The sequence below is a fragment of the Notolepis coatsorum genome (genome assembly GCF_963971535.1).
Source record: "Notolepis coatsorum genome assembly, chromosome: 6".
Classification (NCBI taxonomy): domain Eukaryota; kingdom Metazoa; phylum Chordata; class Actinopteri; order Aulopiformes; family Paralepididae; genus Notolepis; species Notolepis coatsorum.
Window position 1 is genome coordinate 117242734 of NC_140170.1, and position 20775 is coordinate 117263508.

General features: G+C 46.8%; 1 protein-coding gene across 1 annotated transcript in view; it reads right to left on the reverse strand.

Annotated features, from left to right (window-relative positions):
• Positions 1 to 2170: 2170 nt before the first annotated feature.
• Positions 2171 to 20775, reverse strand: part of LOC311229653 (gamma-glutamyl hydrolase) — a gene marked incomplete at both ends in the record, with an annotated part of 196343 nt that continues 177738 nt past the window's right edge. Inside the window, 2 exons of the mRNA XM_084315730.1 lie at positions 2171 to 2292; positions 11825 to 11962. Coding sequence (XP_084171856.1) covers positions 2171 to 2292; positions 11825 to 11962 — 260 coding nt within the window. The remainder of the gene's footprint in view (positions 2293 to 11824; positions 11963 to 20775) is intronic.

The following is a 20775-nucleotide window of genomic DNA, read 5'->3' on the forward strand; positions in this document are numbered from 1 at the left end:
ATTTGATTCCGGAACAATAGCGGGTTCAGGCAAGAAACGGCAACGTCTACAATGGAATCGACGTATACTGCCATAACTAAGCATTTAATCAATTACCAGACCGCTCTAAAACCATACTTATATTCACCACGGTATAACACAGGAATGGATGGGAAAATTATCTCTTTTTTTGCATCTTGACCGGAAGAAACTCAATGTCAAATGACTATAGTATTGTATCCATGGCTATAATATAGAATATAGATTTAGCTCTACAAACAAGGTGACTAACTCCCATTGTTTACAGCGTGGCAATACTACCACAGCATAAGGGTAATCCCCGGCGGTCAATGAGTTGATGTTAATATTATTATTGTTGTTATTAATAATAACTACATATATATCATTATTATTATATTACTATATTGTATGGTTTAAATGTTGTGTTGGATACGTTGTATGTTGTTGCACATATATGTTGTATCATGTTATATTCATGGATTGTGTATATTGTTCCACTGACCACCAAGTTAAATGCATGTGTATTCTGTACATTTGATGAATGAGGTGATTCTGATGAATCATTACTATTGTCATAGTAGTAAGTGTTACCAGTATGTTATTAACATATGTCAACGTTAACAAATAATCAAACAGTAACATCACATTTTTCCAGAATGATTTGAACACTCTGGTAACATCTCATAACAAACATTATGTGACAGCCTCTAGAAATATAGTTAAATCAGGAGAGACTATAGGTTTACGAATTAGAAATAGGCTAAAGCTTTTATTTTCACAACACAGAAGAAATGTTGGCCGTGACTCCAATTGGGATACATATATTATAACTCTCTGGGTAATGAACCCCATGATCCTGTTGAGAAGATTTGACATGACTAATATTACAGTGGTCAAATATGGACGATGACTATAAATGTTGTTGATTGGAACATAGTCATATCCATGGGGCTGTTATGACCTTAGTTTAGAGAAATGGGCCAAAGCAGTAACGAAGAACTGATATTTACACTCACTGGATTGCTTACTGAAATTGGTCAATGTGATTTAGTAGAACTTCACCAATCCAAACTCAGTAAAAAGGTCTATCAAACTACTGAATTCTTTAAGACATCTGAAATACCATGGCAAAATATGAAGTATACACCCATTCCAAAATATGTAACTAATTTGCACTACAAATGCCTTTAATTGCATGTGTCCTAAAATAAACACAAATCAATACACAATTATTGCAATGCATTTTTTAATTGTTGAATATGTTGTTCCATACACACAGTACTTGGTTGACCAGTCAATTCAGAAGTCTAAGGTTTGCATAAATGAGGCTATTTATTGCACAGGTTCTAAATTGTTATCCCTAATACAATACTTTCACAAAGGGTTGCTGCTGTGCACTGCCACCCTTTTAAAATTAAAACAATTCAAAATGTAAACAGAAAAAGATATAGATTAATTTACTAATGACAGAGCGTTCATTCTCAGTGATTTCTTGGAACGGTGGATAGAACCTCCTTCCTATGAGAATAGTTTTTCAACATTTAAAGGAGGAACATCCACAGCCTGCATTGATAGAATTGAAAGTATTTGTTCATGTATTACTGTAACATGATGGATTTCATACAGTAGGCTTACAGGTTAGACAGTAAAACAAAAATAAAATTAACAAAATAGTACATTTCAGTTTGTAAATTGTTTGTTTCATATTTCATAGATCTTTGAGGCAAAGTCAAAAGCAACCGAAAGTAATTCGATTACAGTGCTTATTTGTTGAGTAATGCAGCAGATTACATTACTGGTTACAATTGTAAGCAGGTAATCAGTCATTTGTATCAGAACACATTGTTAAAGTAACCTCGATACGGCAACATTCAGTTTGACATTCGGACGTAAGGGGATAATAATAATTTACTGAGCCACTGTCCCTTCTGAGGAAAATACTGCATTTCAACATTCAGTGATAAGACGTATTTCAACACACAATCATGTAAACCTGAACACTTTCTTGAGATTCTGATATCTAAAACCACACAGAAACAAATGAACGTGTAAAAACAGTAAAGTCATACAATCATTTTTCATCTCTCTCCGGTAGGAATGTTGAAGAGTCACATTCATTCACTGACACGATGGGGGTGACCACTGACCAGGTCTCTGCACATTCAGCCGTTTACTCAAAGTAATAGTTTTGCATGAAGACAGCGTGGACCCCTCTAAAGACAGGAGAGAAGTTGTAGATGAGAGCCTTCTCCTCCTCCAGCACGCTGGAAAACTGGTGATGGTTCTTCATGGCTAGAAAGAGAGAGAGGGAGAGGGAGGTTAGGAAAGACAGAGAGAGAGAAAGAAGGATGAGAGAGAAATTGTACATACAGATGGATATATTACGTGAAAGAGGAAGAGAAGGAGATATAGTCATAATTAAATAGTGTGTGTGTGTGTATGAGAGAGAGAAAGAGAATATTTGCATGTTTATTTGAGTTTGTACAAATGATTCTTCGGTAGCTGACTGTGCACTGTGTAGAGTTGAACATTTACAATGGAATTTCGAGACACTCATCACCATTCGTCATACACGCATATATGCTCCTCCCCACATCTCCTCTCACAGACTACCCATGCAGCACTTTGTTCCATTCCTCCTTTGCCACTCCCCATGGTCAATCATGTGCCATTCACTCTCTATTCTGCACACTTTTCCTTAACACTTTGAGTGCCAGCAGGGGGCGCCAGAATTAGCGCTTGAATGCCAGCCTTTTTAGACTGATTTTCCGATATTTCATGATTTTCACGGAGCTATTTCTATATTCTATATTATGGCTATGTGTCTAATACGCCCGTCGCTTATCAATGACTTGCTTGCAGTCAACATGTACGAAACTGGTTGTTTTTTCATCGGTACATTTCCGTTTTATACCATTTTGAAAAACGCCTATTTATGAATCGTTTTCAAATAAACGCTAGATTATCGATAGTATATGTGTACTTATGCACGCTAGAGAAGCGGGCTGAAAATCGATTATCTATTTCCTGGTCAACACACACACACACACACACATACACACATACACACACACACACACACACACACACACACACACACACACACACACACACACACACACACACACACATAATAGGGGACACGTTGAGATATATGTGAAAAAAACGATAGGTTATGACTATAACCAAGTTCTGTTAGTTAGGGGCGATGCTTGGCATCACTACTGCACTATCTCGCGTACGTGCACGCGTACTGAATAAACCACAAATGTACCTCTAATACCAGTATTAGTCTGACCACACCCCTCATCAGCTTACCTTCATAAGCAGGTGTGTGGTCACCTGCTCTCCTCCTTCCCAAGCTTTCACCACAAGGTGAGGACAAGGGCTGCAGCGGCCGTCTGATGCCAAGCATCGCCCCTAACTAACAGAACTTGGTTATAGTCATAACCTATCGTTCTGTATCGTTAGTGGCTTAGCTTGGCATCACTACTGCACAAGGGAGGCCAAGCGGAGCCACTTGGCTGACAAATACACCCCGCTGACAGCCCCCCAAAACCATCAGAACAGGGAGGGCCGAGCCCCCCCGACCCCCCCTAATGGAGGGTATCCCCCCTATTAGAGGCATCACGGGAAGGCGACGGACCCGACCGTGCGAAGAGGCACTCAAGCAACTTAACGCACAGGGTGAGCAGACCGTGGCTTGACCCCACGACTACACACACGCACAACCCGCATGCCACCCGGGAACGAACGGAGGAACAACCTCGTTACTGCCCCCAGAATCACGGGGCCAAGGGCAAACCCAACCCCGTGGCAAGGCCGTAGCAGCGGAGCGCGAAGGAAGACCCAGACCCACCAAAAGGACTGGACTCCCTGGAATGGGGGCCCGGAGAAGTCCATGATGCCAGCATCAAGACCCCACCAGGTGGGCACGCAGTGCCCCGCCCCCCACATCGCCAGCGTATTCGGACAAAGGCCCCTCAGTTACTGCACCTGGTATTCCCAGGCGGAATCCCATCCAAGTACTAACCAGGCCAGAACCTGCTTAGCTTCCGAGATCGGACGAGATCGGGCGTGTTCAGGTCGGTATGGCCGTAAGCCGAGCGGGCCCCGTCCCCCCAATAGTACACCGCCTGGCACACTGACCCTGCAGAACAGGCAGTCAGCATGGCCGTAAGCACACAAAAAAGGTTAACCAACGGAAGCAGGCAGCGCACCGGGGAAAAACCAGGCAACAGGCTGTTAACCCTAGCCTGGAGACTGCGGACGAGACAGGCGCCAGAGGGGACAGCTGAACACAGCCGCCCCGGCGGAAGGAGCGTAAGCTGGCGGTGTTGCATGACCAAGCCTCCATTTAACAACCCCCACCCAGAGGGGTCGAGGCAGAGAAGGCTGACACGATTGGCAGACGTCATGAACGTGCAGGGGCACCCTCAAACGGTGAACCCGGGAGTTGACACTGCTCCAACACACCAGGGAATCAACCACCTCGGTGTTACCCAATGCGGCGGTTGTTCCTATAACCCCTCAAGAAAAAACTCCAAAACACACCTGCGGGTATACACCGGCTATACCGCAGTACAAGTGTTTCAGTTTCCAAAAAGGGTTAACCCAGGCCTACGGGTCGCAAACATCACTTCGGACCGGGCCTGGCGGTACGGGAAGCACAGGGTCACCAGAGGAGGTCAAAAAACCACCCCCACAGGCCCCTCTTCGCCATGCGTGAGAGAGGAGCGAAAAACAATGGAGAACCAGCCCCTAAGCACACCGTACCTGGTATTCCCCGGCGGTCTCCCAACCAAGTACTAACCAGGACCAACCTGTGTAGCGGCCGAGATCCGACGAGATCGAGCGCGTACAGAATGGCATGGCTGCAAGCCATGACGACAGTGCTGAGTAAAAACATACCCAACCAGGGTCTCCATAGCGCTTAACCCTGTGACACCCAGACCGACCTGGCAATTTTCCCCCTGAAAAAAGCCCAAGTCCCTCAGGGTACCAGAACAGCAGATCTGCATCCCCGGCGGACAACGGGTTCAACTGATCTGGACCAGCGTGACCAGAACCAGTCCCGTGCCCTAACCACGCCGACATGCCTACTCCAGGAGAAGGGCAGATATGCGTGTTGATCTTAACATGAAAAGAAGGCGCCACCCAGACGTTCGGACGAACCGCGCCTGGTGGCCCACCCCAAGGGCGTGAGACCCCACTACATATGTTCAGATCCATCCCGTCATCATCCCCCAGACATGAACGAGAATCCGTCGACAACCCACCCAGGTCATGGGATGTGGTCGTCGGAAGAGGAAAAACCCCCATCTCAGTTGCTTTATAAAAACGCTGTTTCAACCACAAGCAACCAAGGCGTGCCAGTCAATCGCCTGTTTACAGCGAGCTAGCACTATACGTGCGTCGGGACACACCCCCATCAATGAACAGGCTACTTAGACCTGTCATTGAATCCCCAAGGCGCCCAGGGGAACGACAAGAGGGGTGTGACACTCCCTAACTCCAACACTTCTGGAATAGAAAGAAGGAAGCATCAACAGCATGTATCCCAGTCTACACAGCCGGGGTAAAAAATGGTCACATTTTTACATCCCACCACCCTCCCATAGGAAAGAGACGGGGATCCCCAGAGAGACTTCCCACGCGAGCTGTACAGATTGAAAAGAATATATTGCACCTTGAGCCATGTAAAAAACTGGTTTTAGGGCCTCCGGGGAAGAGGCACTGAACCCATACACACTCAATAAACGAATTGAATCGAATATACATACAATAGAAAAAGGACCCTTCTAGAGGGTCCACTCACTTTGACAATCTGAGGAGGAAGGCTCTGTACTCTGATGGAGGCTTCCTCACATGGAAGAAGGAGTCCGAACTCACAGAAGGCCTGAATAGGCGCTTGGTGAGGAGGAGCCCTGACCACCCCCCCTGAAAACAGATCCATCACATGGACCTGAACAGCACACGGAAGTCCTACCAACAGAGACGCGCACGGTGACGTACTCTATGGCGGGGGAATTCCTGCGGTGCACACGCCCAATATACCAGGCCGTGGGACCAGGAACTCCCTCCCCCCCCCCCCCCCCCCCCCCCCCCCGTAACGTGCCAAACCGCCACGTGACGGGAACCTTGAAGGACAGGGGGTGTACCCCTGACCGACAGAACAATGGGGAGAGGAAAGGTTACCAGTTCACCCCTTTACGACCCCACACCCATGATACGACGTAACGACAAAAAGAGAATATGACACAGTCATAGTCAGCTCTATGAAGCGTTTCACAGCTCCACACAGCGCATGAGCTAACCTGCTATCTGATTTTTACTAAGGAAAAACACAGAATAGAGAGGGCTCTAAGAACCCCGGTCCAACATACACATGTGCTTCTGTGGCCAGTACAACCCAGTTGTAGGTCACATGACACACACAACCCATCATCACCTACAAAAAATGGCAAAAACACTCAACAGAGGAACGCCGTTTTTTTCACAATGAGAGAATACATCATTCTTGATTAGTATCGACCACAGGCCTTGCTAAGCACACATGACAGCAACCAAACCAATTTCCCTTTAGGAAATAAGTTTCTCCAGCAGATTTAGCACAACCTCAGCAATCAAGCTAAGAGTTACATCGTATCCCTACCACACAAAAGACACAATTAATGCACAACATGTCTGATAGGAGGTGATAAAGTCCCCAGGGAACCGGGGGGGAAAAACACAATCCTCCTATTTTACCCTCAATACGGCCAGTTAAAACAGGAAAACCTGTTAATGTGTGAACACACTGTTCATTGTCATTACAGTCTGAGAAAGAACATTCTTTTACTCACTTGTCACCAAGCATAGCTTCATAGGTTAGTTGCCTTAGTAGTGAGTACACGGTACACATAAACACCATGATGTTTCTCACACAACAACCAGATCAATACATCACGATCTGCACGGAGAAGCTAACTGCCAGTGACAAAAACAGCCCACACATAACCCGCAACGTATCCTAAATGTATTTGCAACAACACACGTTTTGGGAAAAAACACCGTTATTCACAATACATCTAGCAAAGTAAAACCAGAAGACGTGTTATGAGGTCTGGTCAACCCCGTACCTACCCGGAACGCAGATCAGCGAAGTGCAGTCACAAGACACCGTAGAACACAGCCGTCCTGTGTTGTTCGATCCGGGCAGCGTCGCCGCTCCAACCAGTCGCTACAGTCCTTTTTGTTGACGCAATCCCCGTCCAGGCCCAGGGCAGGGTCGACGAAACATCCCCTGTCAAGGATGACGTCGCGGTCAAGAGTGTAAAACATGTTAAAATCAAAGCACGTTCAACAGAATAGCATCAAGCCAACGGCGATCAGAAGCGAGCTCCCGGCGGCGCGCGAGAAGCTAAGCTACCCCGCGCCAGCCATCTAACCGTAAGCTATGAACATGTAAACAATGACATAACACTCACCCAGACAGGCCGCCGTTCTGAACCTCTCCTCACTTTTTAAGAGAAAAGAGAAAACAAGACGTCAACACCGCTTCACAACGGTGACATTACCACGTCCGACGGAAATCAGCACAGTACCAACTGGCCTGTGTAGCTGACTTTAAACATGAATCTGCCGCTATCGCACATTACATGCACATATCCCCTCGTGAAGGAATACTCTCATTTGGATATGAAAGATGGGGCCTTAACACGGTGACAGAGAGAATCCACTCGTCCAGAACACACAGGGATCACCAGTGTCAATGGTCGCGGCCCACTATAGTTAAAACTATAATGGTCTTCAGACCAAGGTCTTCTGTCGCCTAGGTGGCTAAACAAAGGACCCTAGCCTGGGGCCGGTTTCCATAAACTTTGTCAAGTAGCCCCCATAGCACTAACAGACAAGTGGAGCCCGCCAGCAAACACTACTCACCCAACCTGGAACGCACCGCTTCTCACAACAGCGGCATGTCCGACAGTTCAGCTGTGGCCTGACAGGTTTCACCCCAACAAACACAGCAAGGAACTGCAGTTGAGAAGCATGCAGCGGCGTGCTCCCAATACGAAAACCGGTGGAGGGTTTTTAGAATGATCATCATCTTCTAGACACTCCAGTACGAAGACAATATCGCCGTATTTTCTCGAAAAATAGTGAGAGAGAAAATAAAGATATGATGTCAACGTATCCTTGCTTCCCAAGCTGTTCCTAATCCAATTTCTTCCATCATGGTGTCAAGTGTGGGGATCTACCGAGGCACCTCTTCCTTGTGGTGAAAGCGAGAAGGAGGAGAGCAGGTGACCACACACCTGCTTATGAAGGTAAGCTGATGAGGGGTGTGGTCAGACTAATACTGGTATTAGAGGTACATTTGTGGTTTATTCAGTACGCGTGCACGTACGCGAGATAGTGCAGTAGTGATGCCAAGCTAAGCCACTAACGATACAGAACTCTGATTACCTCAAGACTGGTAAAATAGATTCCTTACCTCACATCAGATGTTCTGCAAAAAGATTATTCCAATTCCTGATCGCCATTCCAAATATCGATCGCATTTATTGATCCAACGTTAGGTACTCGAAACACATATTCCACGCTGTTCTGAGTGTCTACAATGAATGGGATCGGCTCGGGTTACATGCCTGATAAGTAAAATGAGGATTCCGGATTTTTAACACTCAAAGTGTTAAAAGCCAGCCTCCTACGCAGAACCAGCTTTCAGTCTTTCATGGCAACTGCCTTCCTGCAGACTCGTCTGTTTCTACTCCCTAGAACACCACACCCACCCTCCCCTCTGTCCTCATCCCAGGTCAGAGGTCCCTCATCCCAGCCAGCCACTTAAGTTCTGCTACCCCCTGAGAGAGGGCAGACCTGTACTTTCCCCCCACAGTCCATGTGCTCGGCTTCCTCAAACACACGCTCTCACATCTGCAGACCGCTTAGCGCCGGCTAGGGACCAGCTGCCTCACGGCACGTGTTGCATTCTCCCCTAAATCCACCTTTCCCCCGCGCTCAGCTGCCTCACGGCACGTGTTGCATTCTCCCCTAAATCCACCTTTCCCCCGCGCTCAGCTGCCTCACGGCATGTGTTGCATTCTCCCCTAAATCCACCTTTCCCCCCCGCTAATAATAATAATAATGGATTAAATTTGTACCGCGCTCTACATTCGTGAGAATCTCAGAGTGCTACAGGAGATAAAAACAAAAGTTAAATGAATAAAACAATTTAAAATGAATAAAAACAATTAAAAAGACTAACAACCAGTGAAATGGAAGAACCTAAGAGTAAAATAAAATAAAAATAATAGTAAAATGAATAGAAGTAAAAAATAAAAGTAAAAGAAAATTCAGGCAAAAGCCTTGTTAAAAAGAAATGTTTTTAGGCCCCTTTTAAAAACCTCGACGGATTGTGGTGCTCTCAGGTGGATGGGGAGAGCATTCCAAAGTCTGGGTGCGGCGGAGCAGAAGGCGCGATCACCCATGGAGTGCAGCTTAGTCCTGGGGGCTTTGAGGAGGTAGGCTGTGCCGGAGCGGAGGGAACGTGAGGAGGACTGGGGGGTGAGGAGTTCCTTGAGATAGGCAGGGGCACCACCGTGTACGCACTGGTGAGTGAGGAGGGACACCTTGTACTCAATTCTGTGTTCCACGGGGAGCCAGTGAAGGGATCTGAGGGTGGGGGTGATGTGATCATATTTGCGCACCCTCATCAGGATCCTAGCAGCGACATTCTGGATGGTTTGCAATTTTTTAATGCTTTTGCTAGGAATCCCGATGAGGAGTGCATTGCAATAGTCCAGCCTGGAGGAAACAAAAGCGTGGACGAGTTTCTCCGAATCTGCCAGGGTGAGTGAGGGGCGGAGTTTAGTGATGTTACGGAGGTGAAAGAAAGAGGTCTGCTAGCGGCCTGTGTTTGTGCTTCTCCCCTAAATCCAGCTTTCCCCCGCGCTCAGCTGCTAGCGGCATGTGTTTGTGCTTCTCCCCTAAATCCACCTTTCCCCCGCGCTCAGCTGCCTCACGGCACGTGTTGCATTCTCCCCTAAATCCACCTTTCCCCCGCGCTCAGCTGCCTCACGGCATGTGTTGCATTCTCCCCTAAATCCACCTTTCCCCCCCGCTAATAATAATAATAATGGATTAAATTTGTACCGCGCTCTACATTCGTGAGAATCTCAGAGTGCTACAGGAGATAAAAACAAAAGTTAAATGAATAAAACAATTTAAAATGAATAAAAACAATTAAAAAGACTAACAACCAGTGAAATGGAAGAACCTAAGAGTAAAATAAAATAAAAATAATAGTAAAATGAATAGAAGTAAAAAATAAAAGTAAAAGAAAATTCAGGCAAAAGCCTTGTTAAAAAGAAATGTTTTTAGGCCCCTTTTAAAAACCTCGACGGATTGTGGTGCTCTCAGGTGGATGGGGAGAGCATTCCAAAGTCTGGGTGCGGCGGAGCAGAAGGCGCGATCACCCATGGAGTGCAGCTTAGTCCTGGGGGCTTTGAGGAGGTAGGCTGTGCCGGAGCGGAGGGAACGTGAGGAGGACTGGGGGGTGAGGAGTTCCTTGAGATAGGCAGGGGCACCACCGTGTACGCACTGGTGAGTGAGGAGGGACACCTTGTACTCAATTCTGTGTTCCACGGGGAGCCAGTGAAGGGATCTGAGGGTGGGGGTGATGTGATCATATTTGCGCACCCTCATCAGGATCCTAGCAGCGACATTCTGGATGGTTTGCAATTTTTTAATGCTTTTGCTAGGAATCCCGATGAGGAGTGCATTGCAATAGTCCAGCCTGGAGGAAACAAAAGCGTGGACGAGTTTCTCCGAATCTGCCAGGGTGAGTGAGGGGCGGAGTTTAGTGATGTTACGGAGGTGAAAGAAAGAGGTCTGCTAGCGGCCTGTGTTTGTGCTTCTCCCCTAAATCCAGCTTTCCCCCGCGCTCAGCTGCTAGCGGCATGTGTTTGTGCTTCTCCCCTAAATCCACCTTTCCCCCACACTCAGCTGCTAGCGGCATGTGTTTGTGCTTCTCCCCTAAATCCACCTTTCTCCTACGCTCAGCTGCTAGCGGCATGTGTTTGTGCTTCTCCCCTAAATCCACCTTTCCCCCGCGCTCAGCTGCTAGCGGCATGTGTTTGTGCTTCTCCCCTAAATCCACCTTTTCCCCACGCTCAGCTGCTAGCGGCCTGTGTTTGTGCTTCTCCCCTAAATCCACCTTTCCCCCGCGCTCAGCTGCTAGTGGCATGTGGTTGTGCTTCTTACCGAAGCCACCTTGCCGAGCAGATACTCTACAGGAGCTTGTTACTGTGGCAGCTCATTTAACTGAGGCAGATGGGTACATTATGTACACCGTGCTGCAGCTCCAGTAGTGCTCAGTTTCATTTCCCACATGGCGTGGGCAGTTCTGTACATGCAGGCTGTCTCATAGCACTGTCTATAGGCTAGATATAGTGGGGATATTTTTACTCCCTATGCAATTAGTTATCCTGCCCATCAATTTAGAGGGCTTTTTCTGTATATTATAGGCCTACAGTATGTATAATGTAGCCTACCTCATCCTTATATCATATTATTGTAATTTTTCATGCTGTAGCCTATGCTATAATATTGCATATTTTTACATTCTTCTAGAACCACACACAGACTACTCAAGTGATAAAGTACCTTAAAGATACCCAGTGTGTGTGTGTGTGTGTGTGTGTGTGTGTGTGTGTGTGTGGCTGGTGGTGTGTGTTACAGCATTTATTGGACATTCTACTGTTATTATAGCGTGCACGCACACACACACCCACACACCCACCAACCTACCCCAAACACAGACACACACACAAGCTTACAGTACCTTCGGAGACGAAGAAGCTGCCGGTGTAGAATGAAGCCCTAATGGCAGACACAGAGTGGATCATGCCTGGCTTGTCGATCCACTCAAAGGGACTCTTCTCTGGGTGCCACTGCACGGCGTAGAATGGGTAGCGGTAGGCTGGGGAGGACAGACAGGACAGAGTTATAGGAAGCGGTAGGCTGGGGAGGACAGACAGGACAGAGTTATAGGAAGCGGTAGGCTGGGGAGGACAGACAGGACAGAGTTATAGGAAGTGGTAGACTGGGGAGGACAGACAGGACGGAGTTATAGGAAGCGGTAGGCTGGGGAGGACAATTAATTAAACCATTCGAGACCTCTATCCTTTCAGACTTCTGAAAGGAAACAGTTTGTGTATCCTCTCTCGCCAACCCTCCCTCCCTCATTCAAAACGCAGACATAGGCTACATAAGAACAGAGTTTATTTTTAACAGCTTGTCATTTCAGTTGAATGACATTCCTTTCAGTTGCATGAAATGCAAGTCCAAATGTAACATTCAATAACCCTTTTAATTTTTTTTGTTATATGAAGGAGCATCAAATTTGCGCAATTATTAGAAACACTTTAACGCAGGCCTAGACTTTCATGAAATAAAAAAATTAATGTTTTGTTTAACACAAATTTGTGTCTTGTTTGTTTAACACAAATAAAAACAGGCTATTAACCGAATGGAAACTAGATACGCAGGACCGCTTCGAACGTAACAATTAGCATACATTTCAAACACCTTTGAAAACGTCAAAACAAGTATAACAACCAATGCTCTACCTGACTGTCAACATACCAGCTGAGATCTCTGCGAGGCATTTTGGCCAGAAGAATTTTTTGACACCATGCAGTTCACCTGGATGTTGTTTTCCTCTACGGCATCGAAATGGTGTCAACAAATTCTTCTGGACTTGGCCTCGCAGAGATCTCAGCTGGTATGTTGACAGTCAGGTACTGCACCTGATTGAAGAGCCTCAAGCACTAAACAAAAGGTAAAATCCAGCACCGGGTACAGGTGGGCCCAGATAACCGATGGGTCGTGCCTCCGAGAAGGGGAGATGGAACAAAAGCTCAGAGGGGACTGGGAGGACAGAACACCAGTGTGGAGGGTGGCTTGCTGACAGTGGACAGACTGAACCTCATTAGTGTACTTGCAGGCATAATTCTCACTGAAGTGATCTTGTAACTGGTTTACTGCTTTATCCTCTGTCAGCATCATCTCTTTTTTGACTGTCACACCAGACTTTCTTTTTTTATTGACCTCAGTAGATCACTGAGTGAGACCAATATGATCTGTTGTCACAGGCCTAACCAAAGGAACAGCAGTGAATTGACACTCTCCACAAACACCATAGGCATAAATGTCCTTCACATTGGGATTGCAGATGATGGTATCTGCCATCTTCTATACATCTTTAGTGGACAGAAGCCCACTACAGACAAGTATTGCAATGAATTACAGTTATTAAGACAATATAATGCCTGAAACATAATACAAAGTGAAATCTTGTCATACTTACCTGAAACTAAATTGAAGAATGTGAGACAGAAAAACAGAGAGAGACAGACAGAGATAGACAGAGACAAACAGAGAGAGAGACACAGACAGACAGACACAAAGAGACAGAGGCATAGACAGAGAGAGACAGATAGAAAAGCGAACAGAAATAGTTCTGTATCACACTAGCTCACGCTCAGCGTTTCATTGCATATATCTCGCTTCAGCATATATACACTGAATAATTTCACAAATGTACCTTTAAATGCCAGCATTCATCTGGCCACACCCCCATCCGCTTACCTATATAAGCAGGGATGGTGCCACACACTCATCTCCTTCTCAAATTTCATCACAAGCAACGTGTTGCTCATATGCCCACTTGACGTGGAGAAAAATATTGACTGGAAAAGCAATGTTTACAAGGAAAGGAAGAACAAGGAGATACGTTGACATCATATCTTTATTTTCTCTCTCACTATTTTCGAGAAAATACGGCGATGTTGTCTTCGTCACTGGAGTGTCTGGAAGATGGTGATCATTCTAAAACCTCCACCGGTTTTCGTATTGGGAGCACGCCGCTGCATGCTTCTCAACTGCAGTTCCTTGCTGTGTTGGTTGGGGTGAAACCTTTCAGGCCACAGCTGAACTGTAGGACGCGCCGCTGTTGTGAGAAGCGGTGGGTTTCAGGTTGGGTGAGTACTGTTGCTGGCAGGCTTCACTTGTCTGTTAGTGCTATGGGGGCTAATTGACAATGTTTATGAAAACCGGCCCCAGGCTAGGGTCCTTTGTTCAGCCTCCTAGGCGACAGAAGACCTTGGTCTGAAGACCATTGTAGTTTTAACTAGTGGGCCGCGACCATTAACACTGGTGATCCCTGTGTTTTCTGGACGAGTGGGTATCTCTCTGTCACTGTGTAGCCCCTTCTTTCATATCCAAATGAGAGTATTCCTTCACGAGGAGATATGTGCATAAGATGTTCGATAGCGGAAGATCTATGTTCAAGTCAGCTACACAGGCCAGTTTGGTATTGTGCTGACTCCGTCGGGTGTTGGTAAAATCACTGTTGTAAAGCTGTATTGACATCTTGTTTCTCTTTTCTCTTAAAAAGTGAGGAGGGTTTCAGAACGGCGGCCTGTCTGGGTGAGTGTTATATCATTGTGTACAAGTTCAGGTGATAGCTGCTTAGCTTACGGTTAGCCAGTCAGCTGTTAGCTGCGGCGTTAGCCTGCTGGGATCACTGCGTGGCCTACAGAGGTTGGGCCTACTGTTAGCCAGTCAGCTGTTAGCTGCGGCGCTAGCCTGTTGTGATCACTAGGAAACGTTAGCTTGCTGCTATCGGACAAGGCCAGCGCGGGGTAGCTCCGGCTACTCGCGCGCCGCCGCGAGCTCCCCTCTGGTCGTGTGCGCCGTTCGCTCTGCGTCTCGCGAGCAGGGGCAGTAGCGACCGACGGTTGGAGCGGCCGTTAGCTTAATGCTACTCTGTTGAACGTGCTTTGATTATAACATGTTTTACACTCTTGACTACGACGTCATCTTTGACAGGGGATGTTCGTCGACCCTGCCCTGAGCCAGGACGGCAAGGATTGCGTCAACAAAAGGGACCGTAGCGACGGGTGGAGCGGCGACGCTGCCCAGATCGAACAACACAGGATGGCTGTGTTTCTACGGTGTCTTGAGACTGCACTTCGCTGATCTACGCTCCGGGTAGGACAAAGGTTTGACCAGACCTTATACGCGTCTTCCGGCTTTACCTTCTACATGTTTTGTAAATAACGCTGTTTTCCAAAAACGTGTGTTGCTGCAATGCATTTGGGATACGACGCGAGTTTTGTGTGAACTGTCTTGTCACTGGTAATTAGCTTCTCAGGGCAAATCGGGTTGTTGTTACAGATGTGAAAATGATCTGGTTGTTGTGTGAGAAACATCATGTGTGTTGTTATGTACCGTGTACTCACAACTAAGGTAACTAACCTATGAAGCTATGCTTAGTGACAAATGAGTGAAAGAATATTCTTTTCTCAGCCTGTGATGACAATGAACAGAGTGTTCACATATTAACAGGTTCCTGTTTTAACTGGCCGTATTAAGGGTAAAGTAGGAGGATTGTGTTTTTCCCCACGGTTCCCTGGGGACTTCTTCATCCTCCTATCAGACATGTTGTTGCACTACATTGTGTCTTTGTGTGGTAGGGATGCGATGTAACCCTTAGCTTGATTGCTGAGGTTGTGCTATGACTGCTGGAGAAACTTTATTTTTCTAAAAGAAAAGATTGTTTGGTCGCTGTCGTGTGTGCTTAGCAAGGCCTGTGGCCGATACTAATCGAGAATTATGTATTCTCTCATTATGAAAAACGGCGTTCCTCTGTAGAGTGTTTTTGCCATGTGATGATGGGTTGTGTGTGTCATGTGACCTACAACTGGTTTGGACTGGCCACAGAAGCACATGTGTATGTTGGACCGGGGCTCTTAGAGAGCCCTCTCTATTCTGTGTTTTTTCCTTAGTAAAAATCAGATAGCAGGTTAGCTCATGCGCTGTGTGAAGCTGTCAAACGCTTCATAGAGCTGACTATGACTATGTCATATTCTCTTTTTGTCATTACATCGTATCATGGGTGTGGGGTCGTAAAGGGGTGAACTGGTAACCTTTCCTCTCCCCCTTGTTTCTGTTGGTCAGGGGTACACCCCCTGTCCTTCAAGGTTCCTGTCACGTTGCGGTTCGGCACGTTACGGGGTGAGGGGGGGGGGGGGGGGGGTGGGGGGGGGGAGGGAGTTTCCTGGTCCCATGGCCTGGAATATTGGGCGTGTGCACCGCAGAAATTCCCCCGCCATAGAGTACGTCACTGTGCGCGTCTCTGTTGGTAGGACTTCCGTGTGCTGTTCAGGTCCATGTGATGGATCTGTTTCGGGGGGGTGGTCAGGGCTCCTCCTCACCAAGCGCCTATTCGGGCCTTCTGTGAGTTCGGACTCCTCCTTCCATGTGAGGGAGCCTCCATCAGAGTACAGAGCCTTCCTCCTCAGATTGTCAAAGTGAGTGGACCCTCTAGAAGGTGTCCTATTCTATTGTGTATGTATTCGATTCAATTCGATTATTGAGTGTGTATGGGTTCAGTGCCTCTTCCCCGGAGAGCCCTAAAAACCAATTTTTTACATGGCTCAAGGTGCAATATATTCTTTTCAATCTGTACAGCTCGCGTGGGAAGTCTCTCTGGGGATTCCCGTCTCCTTCCTATGGGAGGGTGGTGGGATGTAAAAATGTGAATTTTTTTTACCCCCGGCTGTGTAGACTGGGATACATACTGTTGGTGCTTCCTTCTTTTTTATTAAAAAAATAGTTGGAGTTAGGAAGTGTCACACCCCTCTTGTCGTTCCCCTGGGTGCCTTGGGGATTCAATGACAGGTCTAAATAGCCTGTTCATTGATGTGGGTGTGTCCCGACGCACGTATAGTGCTAGCTCGCTATAAACAGGCGACTGACTGGCACGCCTTGGTTGCTTGAGGTTAAAACAGCGTTTTTATAGAGCAACTGAGATGGAGGTTTTTCCTCTTCCGACGACCACATCCCACGACCTGGGTTGGTTATCGACGGATTCTCGTTCATGTCTGGGGGATGATGACGGAATGGATCTGAACATATGTAGAGGGGTCTCACGCCCTGGGGGTGGGCCACCGGGCGCGGTTCGCCCGAACGTCTGGGTGGCGCCTTCTTTTCATGTTAAGATCAACACGCATATCTGCCCTTTCTCCTGGAGTAGGCATGTCGGCGTGGTTAGGGCACGGGACTGGTTCTGGTCACGCTGGTCTGGATCAGTTGAACCCGTTGTCCGCCGGGGATGCAGATCTGCTGTTCTGGTACCCTGAGGGACTTGGGCTTTTTTCAGGGGGAAAAATGCCAGGTTGGTCCGGGTGTCACAGGGTTAAGCACTATGGAGACCCTGGTTGGGTACGTTTTTTACTCAGCACTGTCGTAATGGCTTACGGCCATGCCAACCTGTACACGCTCGATCTCGTCAGATCTCGGCCGCTACACAGGTTGGTCCTGGTTAGTACTTGGTTGGGAGACCGCCTGGGAATACCAAGTACGGTGTGCTTAGGGGCGGGTTCTCCATTCTTTTTCGCTCCTCTCTCACGCATGGCGAAGAGGGGCCTGTTGGGATGGTCTTTGACCTCCTCTGGTGACCCTGTGCTTCCCGTATCGCCAGGCCCGGTCCGAAGTAATGTTTCGTCGACCCGTAGGCCTGGGTTAACCCTTTTTTGGAAACTGAAACACTTGTACTGCGGTATAGCCGGTGTATACCCGCAGGTGTGTTTTGGAGTTTTTTCTTGAGGGGTTATAGGAACAACCACCGCATTGGGTAACACCAAGGTGGTTGATTCCCTGGTGTGTTGGAGCAGTGTCAACTCCCGGGTTCACCGTTTGAGGGTGCCCCTGCACGTTCATGACGTCTGCCGATCGTGTCAGTCTTCTCTGCCTCAACCCCTCTGGGTGGGTTTTTTTTTTTTTTTTTTTTTTTTGACCAGTCAGCTGGTTCTTTTAGCGTTTATCGCTTTTTCTGGTCAAGCATGACCGACAGAAACAGGTTGAATGGGGTATAGATCGGGGGAAAGACACTCTGAGAAAATACGGCGAGTCCGGGAGTCGAACTCGTGTACCCCAGATCCGTGACGCGCACGGTTGTCCCCGACGCCGAAATAGCGTTCGAGGTACGCGGTGAGCTACTGGAGCTCCCCTGGGTGGGGGTTTTTAAATGGAGGCTTGGTCATGCAACACCGCCAGCTTACGCTCCTTCCGCCGGGGCGGCTGTCTTCAGCTGTCCCCTCTGGCGCCTGTCTCGTCCGCAGTCTCCAGGCTAGGGTTAATAGCCTGTTGCCTGGTTTTTCCCCGGTGCGCTGCCTGCTTCCGTTGGTTAACCTTTTTTGTGTGCTTACGGCCATGCTGACTGCCTGTTCTGCAGGGTCAGTGTGCCAGGTGGTGTACTATTGGGGGGACAGGGCCCGCTCGGCTGAGGGGCCTTTGTCCGAATACGCTGGCGATGTGGGGGGCGGGGTCACTAAGTGCCCACCTGGTGGGGTCTTGATGCTGGCATCATGGACTTCTCCGGGCCCCCGTTCCAGGGGGTCCAGTCCCTTTGGTGGGTCTGGGTCTTCCTTCGCGCTCCGCTGCTACGGCCTTGCCACGGGGTTGGGTTTGCCCTTGACCCCGTGATTCTGGGGGCAGTAACGAGGTTTTTCCCTCCGTTCGTTCCCGGGTGGCATGCGGGTTGTGCGTGTGTGTAGTCGTGGGGTCAAGCCACGCTCTGCTCACCCTGTGCGTTGAGTTGCTTGAGTGCCTCTTCGCACGGTCGGGTCCGTCGCCCTCCCGTGAAGTCCCCAATAGGGGGGGTGCCCTCCATTAGGGGGGGTCGGGGGGGCTCGGTCCTCCCTGATCTGATGGTTGTGGGGGGCCTCAGCGGGGTACATTTGTCGAGCTTCTAGCTCCCGCTCAGCTCCTATTATGCAATGAAACGCTGAGCGTGAGCTAGTGTGATACAGAACGTTAGGTTATGACTATAACCAAGTTCTGTTAACACTTAGTGAACGCTCAGCGTCTAGACGCCACTGCGGCCCTTGATTTTTCATTGTGGTGAAATTTGTTGGGAAGGAGATGAGTGTGTGGCACCATCCCTGCTTATATAGGTAAGCGGATGGGGGTGTGGCCAGATGAATGCTGGCATTTAAAGGTACATTTGTGAAATTATTCAGTGTATATATGCTGAAGCGAGATATATGCAATGAAACGCTGAGCGTTCACTAAGTGTTAACAGAACTTGGTTATAGTCATAACCTAACTATATATATATATGATAGAATAAGGGACACATAAGGTGTAAGAAAAGCTAAGTATTGTTGAATATTTACATTATTAACACTTTGCAATAGCTATGTATATGTCCCTAACAGGTGGAACTCTCTCACGGTCGATGGCTGAACAATCCACCCATAATTATTATTATTTAAGTGCTTGAGCTCTACCAATACAAGTACCTGAAGGTTAAACATGTTATTTACCTGATATAATTCAAAAAACGCAAAAAAACATGATTTCCCCCCCAAAGGTTAGCACATTGAAAAGACACCAATAGCCAGAAATGACCCATCTCCTCTTAGGTATAAACCTGGGGTCAATATCTAGGTCTTAGTTATAAACCAGGAATCAATATCTAGGTCTTATGTATAAACCATGGGTTAATTTAAAGGTCTTAGGTGTAAACCAGGGATCAATATCTTGGTCTTAGGTATAAACCAGGGATCAATATCAGGAGTAGGGGCTGACCTCGACTAGTCGACTAATCGATCGAAAGGAGCCGTAGTCAACTGACAACCAATGCAATTGGTGAAATGAAAAATTTAGGGGCACAGAATCTTTTTAGGGGAATTCTTTTTTTAAATAACAATTTCACCATTATAGTGCAAAGAAATATGTTCCTCCTGCCTCATTACTGTGGTCCTTTTATTTAACATTCAAGTGCTTTTGTTTTCAGGTTTGTATCTTTTATAATGAACCAATTGAAGTATTACCACAGCTGCAAACATGTCTTCTTTAATTGATAACAGTGTTCATAGTCAGTATCTGCTGCTCTGCTGTTGATGGCAATAACTGGAATGGATTAGCAAAAAACACTCAAACAACGCTCTCTTGTGGTAAACACAGGTGGCAACTGGTAAGGAGAAAAATATAACTGGCTGGTGAGAAAATAAAGCATTTAAAAGAAGAAGTTCAGGCCCACACACTTCACCCTTTTCCTGTGGTTTAAACACACTGGCAAAACACACCACAGTCTACAGCAATGATCTGGCTGCTTACCATGCACCAGCACATAATTTAGGTGCACCTAAAAATGTTCACAGCGCCTTTTGCTTTTTTTTACCTTTTTTGTCAGTTCCCATACACATTAGTAATTTCTTAAGATTTTATGTAAATTATTGTAGAAAATAACAATGGGTCTCATTCCCGAACGAATTTACGACAAAAAATGTCCTCTTAGGCAGATTTCGGCCCATTTAAGACATATTAAGGCTGGGAGCACGAGTCCCCAAATTTTCCTGAGATCAGATTTGACCGTGGCTGAGAGCAGATTTAAGAGTGCTGAGGAGCACTCTTATGATTGATTGACTAATTGAAAATGTTATTAACTTGACAGACTGTGTTCTCATAGTGATTCCTTCATGTCAACGCTACAGGCCTCCTTGGAATTAATGACTTAATCATAATTAAAATAAATATGACAATATTTGTACGATAAGAAATTACGTTATTTGATGTCGGAAAAATAAATAATAGCACTACACACACTGCAAATGACTTGGAATAAATAAATACATCAGCTACATAATTCTGTTATCATTTTATTGTTGTTCTTATTTATAGTTTGGGACATTTGCTTATTGTATACATTATAAGAGCCAG